This window comes from Parasteatoda tepidariorum, chromosome 10 (genome assembly GCF_982258835.1).
Source record: "Parasteatoda tepidariorum strain Cologne lab strain chromosome 10, Ptep-v5.0, whole genome shotgun sequence".
Taxonomy (NCBI): domain Eukaryota; kingdom Metazoa; phylum Arthropoda; class Arachnida; order Araneae; family Theridiidae; genus Parasteatoda; species Parasteatoda tepidariorum.
In genome coordinates this window covers 55,284,477-55,309,740 of record NC_141764.1, presented here as the reverse complement: position 1 = coordinate 55,309,740, position 25,264 = coordinate 55,284,477, and the positions used below count along the sequence as shown (strand labels likewise).

The window sequence follows — 25,264 nt, the reverse complement described above, 5'->3', positions numbered from 1 at the left end:
CGAAAGATTGATTCAATATTTCAATGTCAAACTTGATTTTAAGGTACAGAAAAGTAATCGATTCCCGCATTAAAAAGTCTCAAAAGTATATACTTTACAGAATGTTCTTGCGTTACACGTGTCAAAAATTGTAAAAGCCAGCAATAATTCTCAATCTTATGATTATACTTTCCTAAAAAACTGACGTAATACTTGATTAAATTTCTAGGTTATTTTGTCTGAAGCACTGTTTATTTTGACGCTTGTGATTTCTGTTCAAATAAAATTATTTCGTGAATTCTTGCACACTTCTAAATGTTTAGAAATTACAAATTATTTTTTCGATTTATTTCCTTTAAAGTTCGAGAAATTGATTTACTGATTTGCCAATAGCGGATTAAATTTTAATTTAGCAATGTTAAGAAAATTAAAAAAAAAAGATTTTTCTCGATTTAACATATCAATTGCAAAGGATAGTTAAATACAGGATGTTCGATAAATATCATATTACGGATCATATTACGGAAAAAATATCTCATTTATCGTAATAATTGCAGTAAAATCACTGAATGACACTAATTAAATAAATATTGCTGCAAAATTAAATAAATATTGTGGTATAATATTTACTGTTGAAATGGATTTTACGGAAGATGCACACTTTACTTTATATCCTATACCACCGGTATTTTATACCATATTTTTCTGAAGTTTCTTTACTTTGTACTTTAAATCCAGTACATTTGTTTATCTAAAATGTCTGAATTTTGTGTCAATTTTAAGTGTTCCAAACGTTATTGTCGAAAATTGAATTCATATAGGGTTAAAGATAGCAGTTTTATTACTTTATTTTGCCAAATCATTACTTTACAATCACGCAGATAATAATGAAGCAATTGGAATAAAATTTTCTGCAATAAAATATAGAAATAAAATAATTTTGATAAAAACAAAAGTAAATGTTCAAAGGTGCATAAAGTTGTAATTCAGCATAGTGAAGCTCTCCTAGCGACTGAATATGCTTTTTCCGGTAATGTGATTCTACGTGATTCTTCAGGCTATTGAGTTGCCTTATTTCTGGTTGAAGTCTGTAGTTTGTTGGAAACCTGCATATTCATGCTGAAATTAGATGGTATTTTATTCGAAAACTAATAATGGAATTCTATTAAATTAAGAACACGTAAAGTATAGGTAATAAGGAAAATAATATTTTCAAAAATACAATTTGTTCAAAGTTGTTCATTTTGACTTTTATAATTTTTGACAAACTTTATTTATTAATGAATTTTCTGACAAAATTTTGCTATCCACTCCTGAATTCAAACTTTTAAATAAATAATCATCCAGTATTCATGGAGCAGAGGTTGAATCGAAGTCACAAATCGATAAATATCAAAGATCAAAATCAATTTTCCTTTTATTGTTTATTTTTGTAAAAAAAAAAAATGAGCCTATATCTCAATTTATTCATATGTTATACGACAAACTCAAATTAATAGTTTGCAAACACTCATCTTTACTGTTGATCTATAATTTTGTCAAACTTCTTCATTTAAAATGTTTTAAAAGAAAGGATTAAACTTTTCATTGTTGTCTTCCACAATTTACAAAAAACATTTTAAGTGCACTACTTTTTATTTATCTTCTTTTTTTTAAAAAAGGAAACCTTAATATGATCAATGAATCACGATTTAAAATGTAAATACAATAATTATAAAATAATTTTCCTGTAAAATTGTGGAAATTCCTTAAGAATTGTTTTATATCTCACACGTTTTAAAAATTTGAAAGTAAATAATAACTCCAACGAAATATTATTTTAAATCAAAAAGTGGAACAAACCTTTTTTATGATGAATAAAGATTTTAGAAGAAATTTTAGGTATAAAAGATGAATACTATTATAACGAAAATTTATTATAACTTTTAACGAAATTCATTTTAACGAAAAATATTAAGTAATTTCTATCAATTATATTAAATATTTCTTCCAACACATTTAAAAATTCGTGCATTTAGCAGCCAACACATCTATATTTAAAAAAAAGTATGTAAATTCAGAAACGTTTCTACCTTTAGTAAGTATGTATATTTAATAACACATTTACATTTGGAAATGAAGCAACGCATTTTAAATTATTATAAAAACGTTAACAATGCATTTATAATGTTAAAACTAAAAAATGACAAATACAACAATAATATAATTAAATTTCAAAATTATCTTACTTCAAAATTTTATTTTGGTAAAACATTTTTAAAAACATATATGCATTTTAAGAAAATATTCTAATTGTGCTGAACAGCATAAAGATGTAAAAAAATGTTCAGCAAATCTTATGCCATAGTAAAATTTGAAATAAGTTTAATCTATAAATCCAATGCTTTAATGTTCAAATTTTTGATTAATATTAATCAAATTTCCATACTTCATTTGTTTTCCACATTTTCCGCTATATCTGTAAGAAAAATATTTTTTTCCTGTTATTATGCATTAAAATATAAAACACATATAAACCTATTTTAATACTCTCCTGAGATAAAAGTAAAATGTTATTAATTAAGACCGTTATCGTGGATAGATTTGGAATAATTTTGCTTTTCAAAAAAAATATAAACTTATATGGAATAGTAGTCACTATTTTAATTTACAGCAAGAGAAATGTATTGAAATAAAAACACATTTTTCACAAATTAATTTATAACTAGTTGCATTATTTTCTAAAATAATTAAAAATTGAGAGGTTTTTACAAATTTTTGAGCGCTATGTTCTTTTGTTTCAACATGTATCTTGATGAGATACTAATGTTTTAGTTTCAAAAATGCAAAAGAATATTAATTGTCAGTAAATCTTAGGAAATAGTCTTGGTAAAAAAATTAAATAAATTAACTATACAGTATGTATAGAAAAATAAAATCTATGTTTTTTTTAATCATTTTATGCTTGTTGCTTGAAAAATATCTGAAAAATATTATGTCACACAAGGAAATCTTTAAAAAATATTTTTAGTACAATGATAAAGGTACTACTGTTTATTTTTAATAGTCAAGATGAAAAATATTGAACTGTTAGGAAAATAATTACGTTTCTACTAAGCATATGACTTAATTTTTACGTATAAACAAAACTTAAACGAAATTATCATTATGAATTTTGAAAATAATATGCTCACTGCATTTCTCATGCACCGTACTTACTTAATCTAGTCTCTAAGAAAAATAATTTAGACGGAAAAGCCTCTGCTCATTTCAACATGCTAAAAATAACTACAATAATTATGATTTCTTTTAACAAACAAATCTTCTATAATCAAGTAACAATTGTTTTATCAATTACCAATTAACCATGAAACTACCTAATATATATATGGGTCATTCTCACGAAAACAGTCATTTTCTGTCCCCAGTATATTTTATGTTTGTTTTACAACTTACGAAAAAAAAATTTTCAGGGAAAGTGTCCTTCAGAATGCAAGCTAACAAAAGAATAAAAATAAAATTATCAATTTTTATTTTTTTTTAATTTTAGGTAATAAAAATATACCAATATGTCATTCCCTCACTTGTCCCCACTGCTGATTGAAAAAAAGAAAAAAATTGTTTCTGAAATAAAAAATTTTTTTTTACAAATTTGTGTTTTTTATTCGAGAATATTGAAATATAGAATTCAGAAAATAAATTTTAAATTTAATTTCTGATAAAAATATTAACACAGCACTATTTTAAACTTTGTCCCCAGTGTTTCGCGTCATTCCCTCACAACAATGTTCTTATCACCTGCAATCATCTTAGAATAAAAATATTTTAATAAAAACTTCAGAAGTTAACAACTGGCATCATAGAACAAAATTGCAGTATGTTTCCATCTTCAACTTAAAGAAGCTTTGCTGTGGAATAAATTTGAATGAATCAAACCAGGTAAAATTTTTTACATTTGTCATTCCCTCATGTCGTTTTTTAGAGTAAAATAAAATACAACTTCATCGAGAAAGTGGATAATTATATGCTGCTTTCTTGTATGAATATAGTTGTATGTGATTGACTTCAGAAATTAATAAAGCCTAACTGTTATTTTTCAATTTTATTGAATTCGTCATTCCCTCACTAGTGTATAAAGTGAGGGAATGATTCAAGATGAGTATATTATAAAAAAATTTTTTGTTCAATCGTGCCGGCCAATTTTATTTCCCAAACCTGTAAAAACTATTAAATATATAAGACTAAATTATAATAAATATTAGATATACTTAGTATGTTATCATTTTCAAACTTTAGGTAGATGTAACTTAGATAAAAACATGTATTAAAATAAAATATCATTCCCTCACTATTAGTGTCAGTCAGTCCCTCACTTTTTAAATAGTGAAAATAATTAATTTACTTATTAATTAATTTGAAAAATAAATTAATAAATTAATTTATTAAACTAATTAATTTATTTATTAAATTAATTAATTAATTATTAATTATTATAAATTAATAATTATAAATTAATTATTTAAAAATTTAATTAATTTAAATATTAAGTATAATTTATAGGATATATACTTTCTTTATAATGCCATTACATATTTCTATTAATATAGAAAGTTTCAGAGCTTTTTATTCACTTTACTTTTTTGGGATTTTATGAACTGAAAAATGACAGTTTTCGTGAGAATGACCCATATATATATATATATATATATATATATATATATATATATATATATATATATATATATATATATATATATATATATATATATATATATATATATATATATATATATATATATATATATATATATATATATATATATATATATATATATATATATATATATATATATATATATATATATATATATATATATATATATATATATATATATAAATGTTATTGATTCAAAAATTTAAATATATGAAGCTTATAAGTTTATAAGATTATGTAAAATCTTCTTTAATTTTTTCCCAATTTCCAAAGTACAAATGATTCAGTTTCTTAGCGTTTTATGTTTTATGAGTAGAAAATTATATTTAATTTTTCTACTGTATGTGCAAAAATATAAAATAAATATTTTGGTTAATTATTATATGCTTGCTGCTTCGAAAATTTTGAAAAAAAAAACTATATTAGGCAAGGATATCATTCAAAAATACCTTCAGTTGTTTGAATAATGTACGATTGCATGCGTTTTATCAAAAACCAATGAGCCATGCCTTATTGCAAAATCTTCTTCGTTCAAAAATGAGAATAAATGGAGATTACGAGAAACCCTTTTATTTCTTTTTTTTTTTTCAGTAACCTGATTTCCTAATTACGAATGAATTGTAACTAATATATATTACTAATTACTTATTATTTTGATTCTGTTCAAATGAAAAGACTGAAGTCTAGGGGAGGTTTACACAATCCATAACGGGAACAAATTCAAGCTTACTAAAATTAAATATTATCAATGATAAATTTACTTGATTTATCGAAATAAAACAAGATAACACTTCGTAATAGTCTCATTAAGCAATATAATACTTTGTGATGTAATATTGTCATATTAATCTTAAAGTTCAGGAAACACCATCAACACCTTCGTTTCTTATATTCGTTGCCATACATTTTATTAAAAGCTCCAAAATGATTTTGTTCCCAATTTTACATTAATAACCACTTTATTTGCCATTGCAATAACTAGTTCGAAACGCTTTTGAAATATTTCAATTTATGATAATGGATTATAAGCTACTGTAAAATGTTACTGTGAAATGTAAGTAAAATGTTACTTTAAAATTCCATAATATCCAAAATTAAATGCTCAAAAAAGAACAACGAGGCAAGTTTTTCTTAACTTCTCAAAAGATTCTTAAAAGTATCGATCATATTTTTTATATCTTGTCTCCTTTAGATATGTTATCGCACCGACTAAAAAGTCTTTCATGTTTCGTTGCTTGTATGATTTCTTATTTCTTTTTCTTTTTTTCCTTGTGATTTCGAAAAAAGCAGAAGAAATAAAGCAGCTGAGTCGGCAGAAATGTAGCAGAAAGAAATTTTGTAACCAAGCATCTTGTAAGTCGAAGAATGTAGCTTAAATTGTTTTGGTACATGTCATGTGAAAATCTGTCAAAGTTATAAGTTATAAAGACTGTTATAATTGGATATATATATATATATATATATATATATATATATATATATATATATATATATATATATATATATATATATATATATATATATATATATATATATATATATATATATATATATATATATATATATATATATATATATATATATATTATCGGCAAGTGCATGGCTTTCAGGTATCGGTAATGAAACGAAACATAAAAAAGGGAATTTTAAATTATAGAAAAAATATTTAAAAATTATTATTAAATTAGTATTATTGCTTTTTATAATTTTTTTAACTTTTTTTTCTTTTTTATTAAACATTTCTTATTTTTTGTTTCTTTTCTTGTTGTATTTGTTTTTTATGAAAGAAACCACATTACAGCACACAGAAAATGATAATGAGGAAAACTAAGCAAGAAGTGAAGCCCTTATTCAAATATTTATGTTTAGAAGAACACGGTGACAAAATTATGTAACTAGATCCACTAAAAATTAAAGCACAAACGATTTATGCATTGACAGCTAAGGCAAATACATTTAAAATAAAGTGAGGCACTGTGCCTTTATTAAAAAAAACTATTTTATTATGGTTTCTTACATTTTTTAGAAATCGCAAAATACTCACCATTAATAAAGATGCAATTAATTAAATTTTCTATTTTAATTTCTTCTGGAAGACTTAAAATTATGCTAATTAATTCAGCATTACTTCAAGAACAGCACGAGGAGTTACTTATAGCTTTCAAACAAATAAAATATTTTATAAATGATAAAAATAACCATTAAACCTTATTTTGAATTTAAAAGCACGTATTCCGTTCTATTTTTCTGGTAAATATTCTCTGGAAATGAAAAATATTAAAGTTATTACCTGATAAACTAATGCAATCTATAGTTCCAAGAAACATCTATTGAAATGGTACGTGCCTAAAATACGGATATCTTTCTTTTACCAGAGAACAAGAAGAAAATTCCTTGAAAAGTATGTTTCTTTATTTACCTTACATTTAACAGACTAGTTCATTCTTATTCCTTTCCTATTACACGAATGGCTTAAAACATGCCTATCATACCAATATCACATTTATGAAGAAATTGAGTTGTGTGTTGTAATAACCTTCCGTATAAGTCCATAGATTCCTAAAGTAAAATAAAAGAGAGAAATTTCGTGACATAGAGATAAAAATATGAGATTATAGCCTTTGTTTTATTAAGCTCTGTTACAAAGCTTTCTAAGATCAACATTCTTCGCCCACTTAATCCTTGTCAAATACTACATAAAAAATTATAAGAGGGAGGATTTGTTACAAGCTTCTTTTAACACCCTTGAGGAATAATGCTTAGAGATTAGTTTCCGTTATGTTTTCTTATTTATTCTAAGCTATCACAATGTAAACAACAGAACCGTATACCAACAGAACACTGAAAATCTACTAAAAACATTATTTTATGGTGTCAACTTTAGGCATAAAAATTAAAGACTTTCATTATATGATTAGCCATTATTGTGTAAAAAATTTCAACTTTCAGTTCAAATCACAAAATTTGTAACTTTAAATACATAACTTTTTACGTGCGCCCTGATTTTTTAATTTTTTTTTTGCGACGTTATTTTTTTTATTTGTCTGACAGTGCTTTATCGATTATTTTCGGAGAGGCAAAATTCAGAATTTAGAAAATTTTATTTGGATATACACCGAAGAGCCATTACATTATGACCACCCTGCTAATAACATGTAGGACCATCTTTAGCCCTCAAAACAGTTATCACCCGCCGTAACTTTGATTCCACAAGGTGCTGATAGGTAGTCTGCGGTATCTGATACCAAGCGCTCACCAACTGGTCCTGCAATTCCCTCACATTGTGAGGGGGTTGGTAGCGTGGCAGCACGAATTTGGTTTTCCAAGTAGGACCACAAATGCTCTATTGGATTAAGGTCAGGTGAATTTGGGGACCTAGACATGACTTGAAAGTCACTGGATTGTTCCTCGAACCAATCCATGACGATTCGACCCTTATGACTTGGTGCATTATCCTGTTGATAAACACCATCTCCCGCAGGAAACACTGTTGCCATAAATGAGCGAACCTGGTCTGCAACTATGTTCAAGAAGCTTACAGACGTCAGGTTCTATGAGGATTATGGGTCCTAATGAGCCCTATGAAAACATTGTTCCGGGGCGAGAAACCATGAAAACCAGGGCTAGCCCATTGTTATAGATGGAGGGTGGTCATAATGTAATGGCTCTTCGGTGCATATGCGTTTTTTAAACTAAAGCATAGAATGTACATAAAGAAATATGAGAAAAGTATTTTTTGAAAATAAGGGGGGAAAATCAGTAAAAAAGAGACCAAAAGTGGACGTCTTTCAAAATCACATAACTTTGTCGAAATTTAATATTTTTTCATTAATGCCACTTAACCTTCGAACCGCAACTTAGAGATTATATAAGCTATCGATTAATATTAATATATAGGTATTTTACAGCAAATATCGAAACTTATTTGACAAAAAAGACTAAAAATTACAATGACTTATTTTTTTTTTTTTTGTGAAGTGCGAATAAATAGTTAAATCAATTAATACGTAGAATACTATCTAAACATATGCTTAGAAAAACTTTATGAAAAATTTCAAATTATTCGAATTAAAATATTTTGAAACATAGAATTTAAATTGAAAGAAAAAAACTGAAAAATTAGATGTAATGAAACTGATAAAAAAGGTTCAATCATCAATGCAATAACCAAAATAAATGATTTTTAAATTATCATACCTTTTGTTCAATTTGATGTAGAAAAACCCAAATGTTTTTTGAAAGATATAAGTTCATAGTTTTATTTAATATAAAAAACAAAAAAAAATATTTTTCAGTTATAATTGTCTTACGTGATATGGTTCGTTAACATTAAAAATTAAAAACATTTTTAACATATTTACTCATTTAATTCATTTCATAGTGGTTGTTAATAAGCGACTTTCAATTATGATGCGAAATTACAAGTTTAATATTAATGTAGCTCTTATCCTTTTATTTAACGAATAGTTTTAACTTTCATCACATTTCAAGTACATACATCGTATTTAATAAAATGTTAAAACTTTATTCTCTTCTTGAAATATGAATTTCTTGAGATTATGTACTAAACTGTAAAGTCAATTCAAGATCAAATTAAGGTAGAAAGTACCAGAATTTTGGGTGCATCATCAGTCAAATTGATTTTACCGTAAAATCATTTTTACCGTGAAATTTTATACCATAATTTCTATAGTAATATTTATTTAATTATAGTGATTCAGTGATTTTAGGGTCAATTATGGCTATAAATTTACGGTATATGTTCTTGTAAAAAAAAAAATCACTGAAAATGCACCAGTACTTTGAATATCGTTACTTTTTTTGTAATTTGATCCGGAATGTTTCCATGTATCTGCTTAATTGCTGCAGCGACAAAATAGTCAGAAAAAATGCATTAAAACAGGGTATATTTAGAAAAATTATTATTTTTTTCTAGCATACAAAAAAATTTATTTTTTCTTTTAAAGTTCAATAAACAAATAAATAAATAAAATGCTAAAAATATTAAGCAAAGACTATATACTATTTTTAAAAAAAAATATCACTGAAATAAATTTTTCTCATTTATAATAACTAATGAAAAAAATTCATCTTGGCACATTTTAAAGTAAAGCCAAAATTTATCATTTGTAAATTTATCCCAACTCAGTACGGTGTCGAGGAATAATTTTACTCTTATTTTAATTTATATAAAATGTCAGCTTGTTCAAAGGATTTGCCTATAGGTAAGTGAAACTACATTTGAAAACTTTTAAGTAGAAAGCTTTTAATTCAAACATCCCCTTTTAAATAATGATCCATTCTGTTAGGGGTTCTTATTTAAGCAGAACGAAAACTTTAATGTCGAAAATTCATAAAATGTATTTTTATAACTTTCCAAATACTCGTTTAGATATTTTATTTATATGCCATGCTTTTAAATATTTTATAACCATATTTATTTCTTTTTAATAGGTTTGTGATATGGGAGTTCATACGTGTATGTATTTTAACTTTTTAATCTCTCTACTTAAAGTGCATTTATCTCCGAGTTCAATTTTTGATAAAATAGTATGCACTTAAAATGTTTTAATTTAAGCAACGCTGTTTTTTTTCACTTTAAAATTGCTTAAAATGCATAAAAATAAATAAATTATAATTACGGTTTGTTAATAGGTCTTAAGTATAAGTTAAAAATATCCATTTTTTTCAGAATTATTATCTTATGAATTGAAAAAAAAGTTATAGCAAAATTTATTTCTATATGATCCATGTTTAATAACTATCAATCTTCTCCTTGTAATAGCTTTGAGTAATTTAAACAACTTTATTTCGACGTTTTTGATAGAAATATCACATTCACTCACATTTTATAGTTGTTTAGAGCATGAACCCATATTTTTTTAAAATCTTAATCCTACAATTTTAATTTTAAGTGTCGTTTTTCAGTTTATTTGCAAACATAAGTTCGAAATATTAAAAAATAATATATTTGACCAAGAATGCAATATGAAATTGCTTAGACACAAAAAATTTAAGACATCAATAACGCTTTTTAGTTTTTTAATTTATTTGTTTGCAGCTAAAATATTTATTTGCATAACTTGCAGCTTGCTACAAATAAATTAAACAAGGGTCACGGTGGCTCAGGGGAGAGAATGGTCGTCTCCCAATGAGGTGCTCCAGATTCGAATCCCAGCATAGGCTGATAGATCTAAATTCATACCCGGTTCACATTGACCACATTACTGGCAGATGAATCATGGATTATGGTAATCTTACCATCAGGCTAACCGTGAGAGGTTTTCGTAATTTTTCCTCTCCATGTAACGCAAATGTGGTTTATTTATATCAAAATGTCCTGCAATGAGACAAATGTCTCCCTATAATAGATCCAAGAGTTCCCTTGTTTTCTGATCTAAGTTCCAAATTACAAGGCTACGGAGTTCGATATTGGTAATCGTAAACTAAAAATTGGATCAGCTGTTCAACGACAGTTATAAAACAATTATGTAACCGATTAACGATAGCTAAATTCATAAAAAAACGAGATTCATGAGAAACGTAATTTTATAATGAAACTGACATCATTATTGCACTTATGGTAATTTTAGTTTTTGTTCTTTATTATTTATTTTTCACTTAGAAATGTTTAAGACCTCATAACAAATCGCTCTAACGAAGCTCTAAGCATCATAAAAGCTGACTATTATAAATCAAACTAAACCTGGTGTATCAATGCATTTTATCTCTAACTTGAAGAAGCGGTAAGCCGCTGAAATTTTATTGTTTTATTTCGAAGAATCGAAACAAATCCCTCCAGTGATAAATCGTGACATTACTAGCTAGAAGTCATTTGTAAAACCCTACGATTCCAGTTAATGCCGAAGGATTTCTAACTGAAACTTTTCCTAATCCTTATCCTCCTTCTTGGGATGGTTTCGGTGAAGTAACCATCTCCTGTCCTTCAGAAGTAATATATAACACCACCTTCTGCAACAGATGACATAGGCTTTCACTTGGCTCAGTATTTTTTCCTGTTTTTCTTACTCCAGAAAAGCGAAGACAGGAAGAAATATCTCAGTGGTTTCTGGAACGCGTGATTGGATAGTTATGGGGCGTGAAGAATTCTTCAAGAGTTTGCTGTGATCGTTACGCTTGTCATGTGACCACACAGATTCGGCGATATTGGTGAGTTTAGGGAACGGCCATTGGTCACGCGGGGCTCAGTGAAGCAATATATGGAACACTTACCCAAAGTGTTATCTTTTGAGTTTGGGAAAACATAAGTCGGAAACATTGTTTCTATTTCTTTTAAACATTGTTTGTAGAAAAGAACGCTTATAAAAAGTGAAATGTGATTTTATTTTTAAAAAAACGAAGGAAAGAAAAAAAAGATTATTTAAGGCCAATTTGAATTTATTTTTTTTGGATTTCATAAATTATTTTAACTATATAATTTAATTATTAGTCTTTTAATTAAGCTTGCTGGGTTAATGCTATTTAATGTTTCATAATATTATGTTTAATCCATAAAATTATGTAAATCAGAGATAAATATTTATTTAATGCTTTCATTTTCGTCAGATTCATTGCAAAAGTATATCGATTTTAGTTTCAGAGATTTAAAAAATGAGTTTTAGAGATATACTGAGAAACTCAAAAACTAAAGATAAAGGGCTCAAAACTTCTAATCTCCTGCCTAAACTATTTGAACCATGTTGTGATGCCACAATAGACATTACATATTTCCTAACTTTTAAAATACCTTTAATTACAAACTTATTTTTCTGATCATTGTTAATCAAATTATACTTAAATTAAATCAATTAGTTAATTTTTATTTAAAAGCGAACATAAAATATTTTATTATTTTCTTATCAATCAATGTAACAGCTAACTTTTTATTTTAATACTAATGAACACTCATTAAGTCGAAAACAAAAATCTGTTTATAACTCTTTATTATTAATTTCTTACCACAAATATGTTTCAGTTATATGGTTATTCTATTTATCCCAGTCCCAACCGTTCAATATTGTTTCCAATCAAAATTTCTCGATGTGGAGAATGCTACCTTGATCCCTTTAAGGGATTTATTTTCTTTATTATTTGCATATTTTAAATATGGCCATTTTGAATATACTAATATTTCCATAAATAAATCAAATGTTTACTTAAACGATTTTATTTATTTCCTGAAGATAATTATTTTATTACATCCAAATTAGGATGTGCATGTAACGGTCAAATGTCAATGATGATACTTTGACTACCACTAAAATATTAGTAATGGCGACCACCGCCTTCGCACATGTTTTTCCAATTTCGACACCACTAATGTTTTTAGATCAAAAATCTAAATTAAGCGACGAATGGGAATGCTTATTCGCTACAAAGCAATTTTTTAGGTTCGATTTTGGAAATTAATCAAATTAAAAAATATTTTAACTTAGCAAGATTTCCGTACGCAAATTAAAAAATTAAAATGTAACTTAATTCAAATCATCATATTAAAAGTTATTTAGTGTGTTTACAATCATTTTAATTCCTTTATCATTACCGACTGTAAATTGAGTTGCTTTTTAACTGTGTGTTATACCATTTATTAAACTTTATTTTCTCATAAATGTTTATTCTTGGACGTTATTCTCTCAAACAATTATTTTTAATGTTTTTCAATTTTTATCACGAATGTCCAATTTTTCTAATGAAAATAATAAGAATAATACTTATTCATGACAACAACATCGCTGGACATTAAATTATGAATAATTTAGCAAGACAATTGGATGTTAATAAATTATGACATGGTGTCGCCTTTGTCTACAAGCTTTTCAACTAAGTGAATGCGCATATATGCATGGAACAAAATATAGTTATTTTATATTCTACTTTTACTCTATTATATAATTAGATTTAGAATACAATAAAGGTTTGAAAATCAAATTTTAAAAATTTAAATTTAATTTTTCTCCTAAAAGATTATTTAAAATGATGCTTATCTCATTTTAGATAAAATACAATAATTTAAGACTAAAACCTCAAATATCAGCAAATCAAAAACGAATAGTTATAAAATGATATGATTTATCTATTTTTTTCTTTATGTGCTGACATCGTTATATAAGTTTCAAAAACATTTGTTTTGCAAGCAATCGTAACAAAAAATATTTATATTAAAAAAAACTGAGAGAGAATACTATATTTTGACAATCTTAGACATGTATTAAAAACATATTATATTTATTTCAGAGTAAAACAAAACTTCTTCTTATCGTTTTAAAGTTATTTTTTATCATCAACATAATTTTTAAATTTTTTGTACTGAACATGATTTCGATCGATTCTCTTTTTCTTCTTCCTTTTTTTCTGTTGCCAAAATTATTTGCGCTTCTTATAAAGTAAGGTAACATTTAATATAATTGTTTGCATTCAGCATTTTCTTCTTTACGATTTGAGTAAACATTATTCTTTAACATTGCATTCAATTTAATAATTTTGATAATGTATTAAGTATAAAATATATACTTTCAAACTATCCAATTTTAAAATTATTTTTGAAAGACATTTATTTCATTTAGTCCAATAATTATATTAAATTAATTAATATATTTTCAATTTCTTATACTCCCTCTCCAAATTAGCTTATTTTTTTATTTTGCGATTTAAATATTTCTGAAATATAGTTAGCGAACATTTTTAAAGGTAATATAAAACTTATCAATAAACAAATATAGGTTATCACGTTTCTTAGCCAGAATCAGAGTCTAAGTGCTTCAAGCAATGAAAGTACAAAAAGAAATAATGCAAATTTAGATTTGAAAAGAAAATGGGAATTTTTCTTTAAAAATGTTACAATGCTAACATTCTCCCTTCAGAGTGGAATACAAAGAAAAGACGTCAGAAAAGAAAAAAAACGTCTTTGAAATACGGTTAATTGAATCAACTCTCCAGAGCGCGGATGTATAAAAGTACAAAAACAAAATTTGTGACATCAAAAAGATGGGGAAAAAAGTCCCGGATAATGAGTAAATTTGCATCGCAAATACAAATTTGCATAAAACTGTAAAAGTCTCGTTTGTAAAGTATTGATCGGTAAAAATCTGAGGACATCAAAGAATTTCCGAAAAGGAAATTTACTTAAATGAAGCGCGAAGAGAACATAACAAAAATAAGTGAATAATTTTCTTTGATGTATGGATTAAAATTTCATTTGGAGATTCAAGCTATTCGCAGAATAAGCTAGTGACGTGAAACTAGCTTAGAGAATTATCAAAGTCATTTTAAAGAATCTTTTCATTATTTGCTCAAACGTAGAACGCTCCTAGAATAATACTTTTTTCGAACGCTAATTTGGATTTCTTTAATTTACAAGCAAATTGCAAGACTTCTAAGAATTATGATTTTTAGATTTTTCTTGTAAATTTTTATCAACAATTCTTGCATAAAGGAGATCAAAACGTGGATTATTCGAATTAAATTAAGCTCGAGAAAACCATTTTAAGCTTGCATTTCAGCATTCCTCTTTTATTTTGACGCTTTAAATTATTGTAAAGGTTATTGGTTGGATAGGTTTTAAAAACAGTAGACTTTGGGGAAATGTTTCTTTGGCTTAAAATGTTTTTAAATTGTTTATATTCATTATTTATGTAGATTTAAGTTAAGTTAGTGTAGAAATAGTCTAAAAAATTAAAAATATGGATTTTCAGTTTGTAAACTTTAGATGAGTTTTCAAATATTCTAGTTTGCTCTGAAAAATGAAATTTAACTCACACAGTATTCTGTATGGTTTTACTGCCTCCCAAAAGTCTTATTATATTTAAAGACTGTGCTTGAGTACATTTCCAATAAATATTTTAAGCTAAAGATTTTATTTAAAAAAAATAGTTGTTTTCGCACCTGAAAAGACAAAATTGATCACATTTCTTAAAGACGCCAAATGTGTTAGAAGGCAACCGCGTATCAAAATGGCTGGCACAACTACTGCCAATATTAAACCAGTAAAAACACTTAAATATCTTGGCGTGATTTTTGACCCTCGGTTGAGCTGGATGCCACATCTCGAGCAGTTAAAGTCCGATGTCGACATCTTTTACAACAAAATGAAACAGTTCAGTAGAGCCACCTGGGGCTTGTCCCCAAACATTCTTAAACAAATTTATCTCCGAGCTATTGAGAAAAAAATCACTTACGGAGCCTCTGTATGGTATAAAAATAACGTGAAAATTAATAAGAAGTTGAACTCCATACAGCGCATCCCCCTTCTAAATATCACCAAATGCTACTCCACCACCAGCACAGAGGCTCTCCAAATTCTTGCTGGTATTCCCCCCATCGACCTAAAAATTAGACAGACTTGTACTATAAAGAAACATCGGTGGACGCGAGATAAGCAAATCATTTTCGATAGCGACTTCCAAATCAAAGAACTAGATGCCTTACCGATAGATACCCCAGTACACAATAATCCCTTGGATCTCAAGATGATAGAAAGGGGCTACAGCTCACCGAGGGGTGTGGGTTATGAAATCTATACAGACGGCAGTAGAAGACAAATAACAAATTCGGATACAGGGTTGACCGAGGATAGAGTGGGCTGTGGTTTCTTGGTGAAGCTTAATAACAACACCATTTATCAACACTGTGCTAGACTTAATAACGATGCAAGTGTATACCCCGCCGAACTCACTGCCATCAAACTTGCAATCACATGGGCAAACGCTGAAAATATTAATGCATTTAATTTATTCTCTGATTCTAAATCCTCGCTGCAGTCGCTAGAAAACCCAAATCCGAATGACCCACTTGTGGAAGAAATTAAGAACATGGTCAAATATAAAACATGCTGTCTCAACTGGGTAAAGGCACATTCTGGGGACATTGGCAACGAGGAAGCTGATGCACTTGCCAAACAAGGCACTCTTCTTGGCAGGGTTGATCACTATTATCCTCTTTCAAAACCACAAATCAATTACAGACTGAGGCAGGTAAGCAACGCAATCTGGCAGGACAGGTGGTCAACCACAACAAATGGGAGACATACATATATCTTCTACCCAATGGTCAAGGAGAATAGACTCTCCAGCGATTTCTTTCTTAATCAATTTCTCACGGGTCACGGAGTTTTCGGCGAGCATCAAGCTAGGCTATTCCAAGCTACAGCCAGCTGTAAATACTGTGGAAAATATCAATCTCTTAAACACCTAATCGCCGAATGTGACAAATTCCGGACACTCCGAGGAAATCTCTTTCGTAATATGAACGACTTGACTCTTTGGTTCCGATCTAAAGCACAAAAATATGCTATCACTGAGATTATTAAACGTACCCTGCTAGATATAATGACACCAGACGATCTCATGGACCCTCTTCATATGAATCAAATTTAGATCTTTGGAACCTAATTAACATCTCTCGGGGTTGCATAGCGACCACCTGCCCTGCCACAAACAGCTAATTGCTCTTAATGCTTTCTTTTAATTCTACTCATTTCACTTCATTGCTATTTATTTGTTTTTAACTTTGGAACCCTTTTGGTTCAATGATATTTTATATTTTATATTCTGGAAGCCTGTTGGTTCAATTTCTATGTTTTCAATGTTTATTACGATTAAATTGCTTTTGCTTGTCTAATTTACCTTTTGATCCAATGTTTTTAATGTTTACAATCTTTCACTTACCTGTTTACCCTCTTGGATCCAATGTTATATACTGTATTCTTTTCCAGATTGCTGTTGTTAGTAATATTCAAAGATACTTAAGAAATCATGTAATGCTATATCAAATTCGTCTCTATTCAAATCTAAGGCATACAAGTCATTGTCAACTAAAATTATAGGATGTCAACTAAAATTTAGGATAAGCATTAAATATTATTATATTTATTTATTATTCATTTATTTTGTTTTATTATTCATGTTTATCATTGTAAATTCTCATCTTCTTTTGTTTTCAAAATGGAAATTGTATTGCATCCTTTTGTTGATCAATAAATTTTCACCCCGGATGCCCCCGCTAGGGGGCGGGACGGGGATGAGCTTTGAATATTAAAAAAAATAGTTTAAATGTATGCTACATGTAGTTTAAAGCCTAAAATTATCAAAACTGCTGCAAGTGGACATACATAAATCTAAAAATTTAAATCTGCATAACTGTTTTAACTTTCTGATTGTTGTCAGAATATCATGTCGGCAGATGGATCACATAAAATGGTTATAAAATAATGAGAGTTTTTATTAATTTGAAAGTTAATTTGGCTGTAAAATTTCTAACTTATAATTACGTATAGTATCATATGCAGTTTAATGCCTAAAACATCGGCATTTTATTAAGAGGACATTAATTTTACTGCATTAAACAAACTAGTCAACTAGTCTATTTAACTAGTCAACTACTGATTATCACCACAACATCTTGAAACAAAAACTGCGGCGTGGCTGCAAATAAACAAGCACAGCCTTGATGCATGCAATATTATAATTGCACAAAAGGATTATTTATGTATCTATAAGTTAAAATCTGACTGTATGATTCATTTTTAATTATTGTTAGAACATTATTGTTGTAAGAAAATTTAAAAATCATCACATGGCACAATAAATTGTAAGCAAAAAAAAGATGTGATATATTTGACTATAACGTTAAATTATAAGTGGTAATTATAAGTGGAATATGTATTTATTATTATATTGTAAGAAAGCAAAATTAAAGAAATAGTCTTTGATTTTTTAATGAATCATTATTCGATTCGTTATTTACAATCATTTTTATAAACTTTAATGATTTTTAGTCATATTTGTTATCATTCAAAAATAAATGTTACAAATTACAGCAAATGATATCTTATTTTAATTTAATATAAGCATTTACTATTACCTCATACTTTTTTTGGAGTTTATACAATACTTAAAAGATCATAAAACTCTTGATAAAAGGTCATTGAAAGTGTAAGGAGAATAGGATGATGAAACACTGTGTAATCCTTAGAAAAGAAATATTCTATGTAGCTAGAATATTTCAAAATCTTAGGTTAAAGATAAATGACGTGGAAAATAATTTTATTTTTGGACTGTTTTCTGGGATAAAATGAAATAAATAAAATTTTTAGGAAGATCCTTATTATAAAACTAGTGGAAGTTAAGTTGATCGGTGATTGTTGACTTTCACCAGTGAATGTTGACAATCACATAGTCGCTTTGGTGAATGTCCGAAATATTTATTACATCCGATTTCATATTAATTTATTCGTGGACATAATTTCATTTATTCAATATTTAAATACTTACTGACGATAGATTAGAAGAAACATCAGTGTTTGGAGTATCAGGCAAATATAACCAGACAATGGCACTTGACCTTAAAAAATCATCAGTGTAGGGTAAACCGGGCAAATGTATACCGGGCAATCGCACTGAACCTTAAAAAAACATCAGTGTAGGTTATACCGGGCAATGGCAGTTGATCTTAAAAAAACATCAGTGTAGGGTATACCGGGCAATGGCGCTGAACCATAAAAAAACATCAGTGTAGGGTATGCCGGGCAAATGTATATCGGGCAATGGCACTTAACTAGACCTAGTATGACTAGGCCTTTGGTAATTGTCCGAAATATATACTAGGTCTAGTTAAGTACCACTGGCCGGTATACCCTACACTGATGTTTTTTTAAGGTCAAGTGCCATTGCCCGGTATACATATGCACGGTTTACCCTACACTGAGGTTTTTTAAAGGTTCAGTTAGTTTTTAAGAAGTGGTGCAAAAGGAAATTGTGCTTCAGTTTTTATTAAGATTCTTTGCTTATTATTTTTTCAAGTGAACGCCTAAATAAGAGATTTTTTAGTTAAGATACAAAAGCATTTTTTTTTTGATCACGTGAGTCTTTAAGGGAAACTCCGGACGCATTGCCAACTGCCAACTTTTTAATGCACCTAGGAGATTTAATGCGATAGTCCTAACAATTTATGAAAGTTATTTACAAAGAACTGATTATTTCTTCTATTAGACTACACAACAACATCTAAACATATTTAAAAGACATCTATTTTATATAGTTATTCAAAATGAATCTTAAAATGCATGAAAATTGTTTATAATGCATCCTATGCAAAAATAAAAGTAATCATTAGTTAAATATCTAATTTGAAATACATAGTTCAAATGCGTTATCAATTGTTTAACATATGTTTAATTCATGAGTTCGTCGGACTCTTACATGAGACTTTGAGAAAAGAGCATGAGATTTTCTTTAACAAAGCAGGGAACAGTGTGATGATTAGAAACAGATCAAAATTCAAATATTTAGCAATTTCTCTGCTCATGAAGTAAATAAGGTACTCATTTTAAAGTTATTAAGGCACTTTGGAGGGGAAAAAAACAACAACATAATAATAGAAAAAGAAAACATATTGCACTAAAGCCTTTAACACGCTTTATAAAAATATAGTTTTTTTAAAAATTTACTTATCAACTTCATGTTAGTTAGGTGCTTTTATTTACGTCCCTCCAGAGCTGCGCAATGAGCTAGTAGCGACGGTTTTGGAAACATCTGTGAAGATAATCCGAAGACATGCCATCACATTTCTGATCCTCTGCAGTGTGGATGACGCTCCACTTTGGAGGCCAGACGGCATGCGCACGGAGTTGAGCATTTTGCGGTAGAACAGTTTAACTAGGACCCTCGGTCCCTACACAGTCTGATAAAAGTGCTCACCTTCTCACTTACTGACCGCAGCCAATGATGCGTGACTTCGGTGTGTTCTACCGTGCTGCTATGTACGTGTTGCTACAGTGTGCCCACTAGAGCAGTCCAATGTGGGACTGTTTATTGTATAAATTTTCTACATGCTTTTCAAATTTCTTTATAGAAATTTACTTCACAAATGCATTTAATTTACAAAATATAATGCCAAATTTTAAAATCAATTCGAATAAAAAAAAAGTTTTCTAAAAATGTGCAATTTTTCTACCCGAATTGACAATTACCTACAGAGACTTGTTATCTCAGATTTTAAAATAAGTCCAATTGTACTTGTCATTAAGTCTCTGCCATTATCCCACACGCAGCGTAAAGAATAATTTTCTAATTTAAGGAACTAGCTCTTTAAAATGTATAAAACATTTTTAAGATATTAGATTTATGAAACATTAGAAAGCTATGAGATTATTCAAAGTCAAATTTTTATTTGCTTTCTACTGTTCAATACTTGACAAACAAAGGCAATATTTCATCAAGCATTTATTATTAAATGTCACCAATGAAGAGAAAACAAAAAAAAGTTTCTTCATAAGGAGTAGGTTTATGAAAGAGATTTGCGTCAGCGTTGTAGAAAAAGTCCCTGTTGATAACAAAATTTTCTTTTTGATCATTTCCTAACTTATATCTTAATTAACTGATAAAGATCCCAATTATTCTTTTTCTTAAAAGCTCTTTCACTTCTGTCAGAAAATTACATCAGTTTCCATGACAACGGGATTTCTCATCACAGATCGGAATTCCCAGAATTCAATGTAATAGTGTTCTAGTAATTCCTTTAAAAAAATTTTGCGAAGTGGTTCACAATTAATTATTTTTTCCATCGCCTTTAAATCAAATGATGAAAGATATCATTTATCTTTGTTTTTGAGACAAAATATCTCAATATTCTTCTTTTTCAATATACTTTTTTCCTTTAATAAAATAGAAAAATTATTATATCAATATCTATGCTAGTTTCTATGCGCATAGTGATGAATACAGTTTAAAGATGATTCTTTTAAAATATATTTCTTTTTAAAAAAAAATATTTTTAAAACTCAAATGAAAAAAAGCTACTAATAAAGTAATAAAATGCGTTTTTTTTATATTGTTGAAAATTAAATATTTTTTTTATTGGTGGTGGGATGAAATTATATGTGAAATATTTTTCTCCATGAGCAAAAAAGAATTATATTCCTCTTAGTATTCCGTCCCGTAAGTGCCCTGAGTTAAAAAAAATATGATCAATATTACCATATTATTGTAAAATTATTCACGTTTCTATCTCTATGTAAACACCAAAAAGCTCAGTAAATTTTATCACAGCGCCTTTATAGTGCTTTTGCTCATAGATATTGAAACGGCTGCAATGATTTTGTAAATATGGTTTCCTAATATGTAATAAAATTTGGTAATGATACTTAAGAGCATGCAAAAAAATAATACATCAAGTTAAATTTACTTTCAAGTTAAGTATTCTTTATTAAAAGTGTGATTAAAATCTAGAATTTAAAAAATAAACGCGAATTCGGCTGCCGTTACTGGTTGAACCGCCAAATGAATGGTTTAAAATAAACTGTATTATATGCCACATGGTAAAATCTATAGTATTATATACCGTATGGTAAAATATACAGTATGAAATACCCTATATATAATTAACAAGAAATATGTTTTTTTTTGCTAGAAGTGTCTTGATCTAACAGTCCTACAGTAAGGTAATCTTAACGAAAATACTTAATACTTTCTCTGAGCAGTAGTGTATAGAAATAAAGAAAAATAATCAAGTTACGTAATTAGACTTCTAAGCATATTCTTTCTGAATGAACATACTGAATTTTTTTTCTTACACATTCAGACATTCAATCCTCAAAATACAAGGAGATAACACAATTAGGAATGTATAGTCCAGATAACAAACCAAGTAAAAGGCCAAAAACTTTTTTACCCATTAATATTTATTTTATCTGAGTATTTTGCAATATACACTCCTCAAAAGTGAAATTGCAACACCAAGAAATAATGCACGTAGTGTCATGCAAATTTCAGGAGCGATAGTAGTGAGATGGATATGCGAATGATTAAAAAAACAGACTAATAAAATCATTATAAAGAAATTTATTCAATATCTAATGTGGCCACCTCGGGCAGCTATACAGGCCTCGATCCGGCGAGGCATGCTATCAATGACTCCATTGATGGTTGCCTGAGTTAACCTTTGCCAAGCCACATCCACTGCTGTGCGCAGATCATCGACGGTTTGCGCCATTGGTCCTCTGTTCATGCCACGTCCAATGAGATCCCATAGGTGTTCTATGGGATCCAGATCTGGAGAGGCTGCCGGCCAGGGAATGATGTCAAATCCAGTCAGGCTGTTAAGAGTTCTCCGTGCGACATGCGGCCTGGCATTGTCTTGCTGGAATACCGTGTTAGATGCGCCCTGCAACAAGGGCAGAACAACGGGATACACAACTTGTGTGACGTAGCGGTCCGATGTCAAACTGCCGTGAATGTGTACCAGGGGCGTTCTGCGATCAATCATTATGCCACCCCAAACCATGATGCCCGGTGTAGGACCGTTGTGACGCTCGGCGTAATGGGCTGGTTCGTAGCGTTCTCCGGGTCGCCGCCATACCCGTCGACGGCCGTCATTTCTCCACAGACAGAAACGAGATTCATCCGTGAACAATACCCGATGCCATTGGGTGGTCCAAGTACGATGACGATGACACCACGCCAGGCGTCTAGCCCTGTGTAAAGCGGTCAACGGTACCCCTGTTGCTGGTACCCGTGCACGTAACTGTACTTCGTGCAATCTGTTGCGTATGGTTTGGGTGGACACAGATCCACCTGTTCCTGAAGGCCACCGGCTTCGGATGGCACGTGCCGTGGAGAAAGGGTCTCGAATAGTCCACTGTCGAATACGCCGGTCTGTGCGCTCTGACGTGCACCTGTGCGCACCACTTCCTCTTCGGTGTGCACGTAGACCTTCCTGAATCCATCGTGTGACACAACGTTGGATGGGACTCACGTTGTGCCCAACACGAGTTGCTATTGCGCGCAGCGACAAACCAAGTTCATGGAGTTCGATAATACGGTCACGTTCCCCGGTCGTTAACTGATGGTATTGAGCTCGCCGACGTCTCAGAGGCATTTTCTACGCTTTTTCGAAAGTCGCAAATGCTGCGCACAACCTCAGATGCCGTTTATGAGAAGGGACAGTTGCTGGTCTTTATAGCCCGAATATGCGTACCACGTGATCAGATGCGTGCGCAAATTTAATCATTTGCATATCCATCTCACTACTTTCGCTCCTGAAATTTGCATGACGCTACGTGCATTATTTCTTGGTGTTGCAATTTCACTTTTGAGGAGTGTATTTTGAACTATTCGAAGAAAATCTAAACTTTTTTGTATGTAGTTATCGAACATATTCCTAAAAAGAAATTAACATTTAGTTTTATTTTGTTTTCATTATTCAATTTAATAACAAACAAAAAAATTTCACTGGAAGGCATAAAAATTTTTACAGGTATATAAACTACATAATCTAAAATTACAAAATTTAAAATATCAGTAGAATTGGTTAAATTGTTCTTGATTTTCATAAATTTCTTAATTTAGGAAAGATATAACCCATTCCACTCAAGTTTTACATTTATTTTTTTAAAAACTTTTTTTTTTATCTGCATATGAAATGTTTGAAGAATTTAAAATTGTGCTCGACCATTACCTAAGAAAATAATAAAGCGTAATAAATGGCATTATTTTTTCCCCATGTTACAGCAATTAGTTTCATAAAAGCGGTAATTTTTTTCCGAATGTCTCTATAATTTAGGGATACAGGCAGGCAACTACGAAAATGAGGTACCGATATCCAGACCTCCAAATGTTTGAGTGCTCACCAAACTTGATTGATTGGGCCATATTAACCAGATCAGCGGTACACTTTTTTTTTATCTCAAGTTCAGATATCAGAATACAATGAAAAAAAATAGCATATGTATTTAGAAAAATCAAATATTTTGTGTAAGCATAGCATGTACATATTTAAGATAAAATTTTTTAATCAATACAAAAACCAGGTTCGAACTATGTCAACATTAAAGTGCATGTAAAAATGCATGTAGACTAGGAAAATTTCAACGTAAAAAGTTGTTAAGGAGTTCCGAATTTTATTTTTCACCATGATTGAAAAATTCTTTTAGCGTGAGTAAATCCTGCAACAAAGCGAGTTTTGTAATTTACAAATTACACATAACTAACAAATTACAGATAAATCGTAAAATCCATGCCCATCTTAAAATTTTACGTAGCAAAAAGTATGATATACCACAATTTTTACAATGATATTTACTGCAATAACAGTGAAACACTGTAATATATTGCTGTTTAAATTACGGTATAAAACTTTTCAGAAAAATTCGTATTTTACAGTGAAATAGATTTTATGGATGATTTTATGAAAGTATTTTTTAGCACAATTCGATTGGGAAATTTTTATATAGTGCATATGTACTATAGACTATCTTGAAGGTGTATCTACAGATATTTCCGTACACTTTGTACTTAGTGCGCCATTTAATAGAGAGTAATCAATGTTTAGACTGATTATGACCCAAACTTATGTTCCCAATTGTATGTTATAGGTATTTATTTTAACTACATTAAAGGAATATATCGCATACAATATCCAGGGCGAGAATCTATGACGTGTGCGTACATTTAAAGTTAATCATGATGATAATTATGCTACTACAGCTGCTGCACACCAAATAAGGAGATTTAGGCGTGAATTAAATTCAATATTACGATTTATTACTTAAATCAGTGTAAGGTATGCCAATGAAACTAATTTTTTTATTAAATAGAGAAC

The 25,264-nt window shown here is 29.0% G+C and overlaps 1 protein-coding gene across 1 annotated transcript; it reads left to right on the top strand.

The window, feature by feature from the left end:
* The first annotated feature begins 15,621 nt into the window (after window positions 1–15,621).
* Window positions 15,622–17,043, top strand: LOC107440584 (uncharacterized). Its single transcript, XM_016053559.3, has one exon. It carries the CDS (start codon window positions 15,622–15,624, stop codon window positions 17,041–17,043), a length of 1,422 nt encoding a protein of 473 aa, XP_015909045.3.
* The last annotated feature ends 8,221 nt before the right edge of the window (window positions 17,044–25,264 follow it).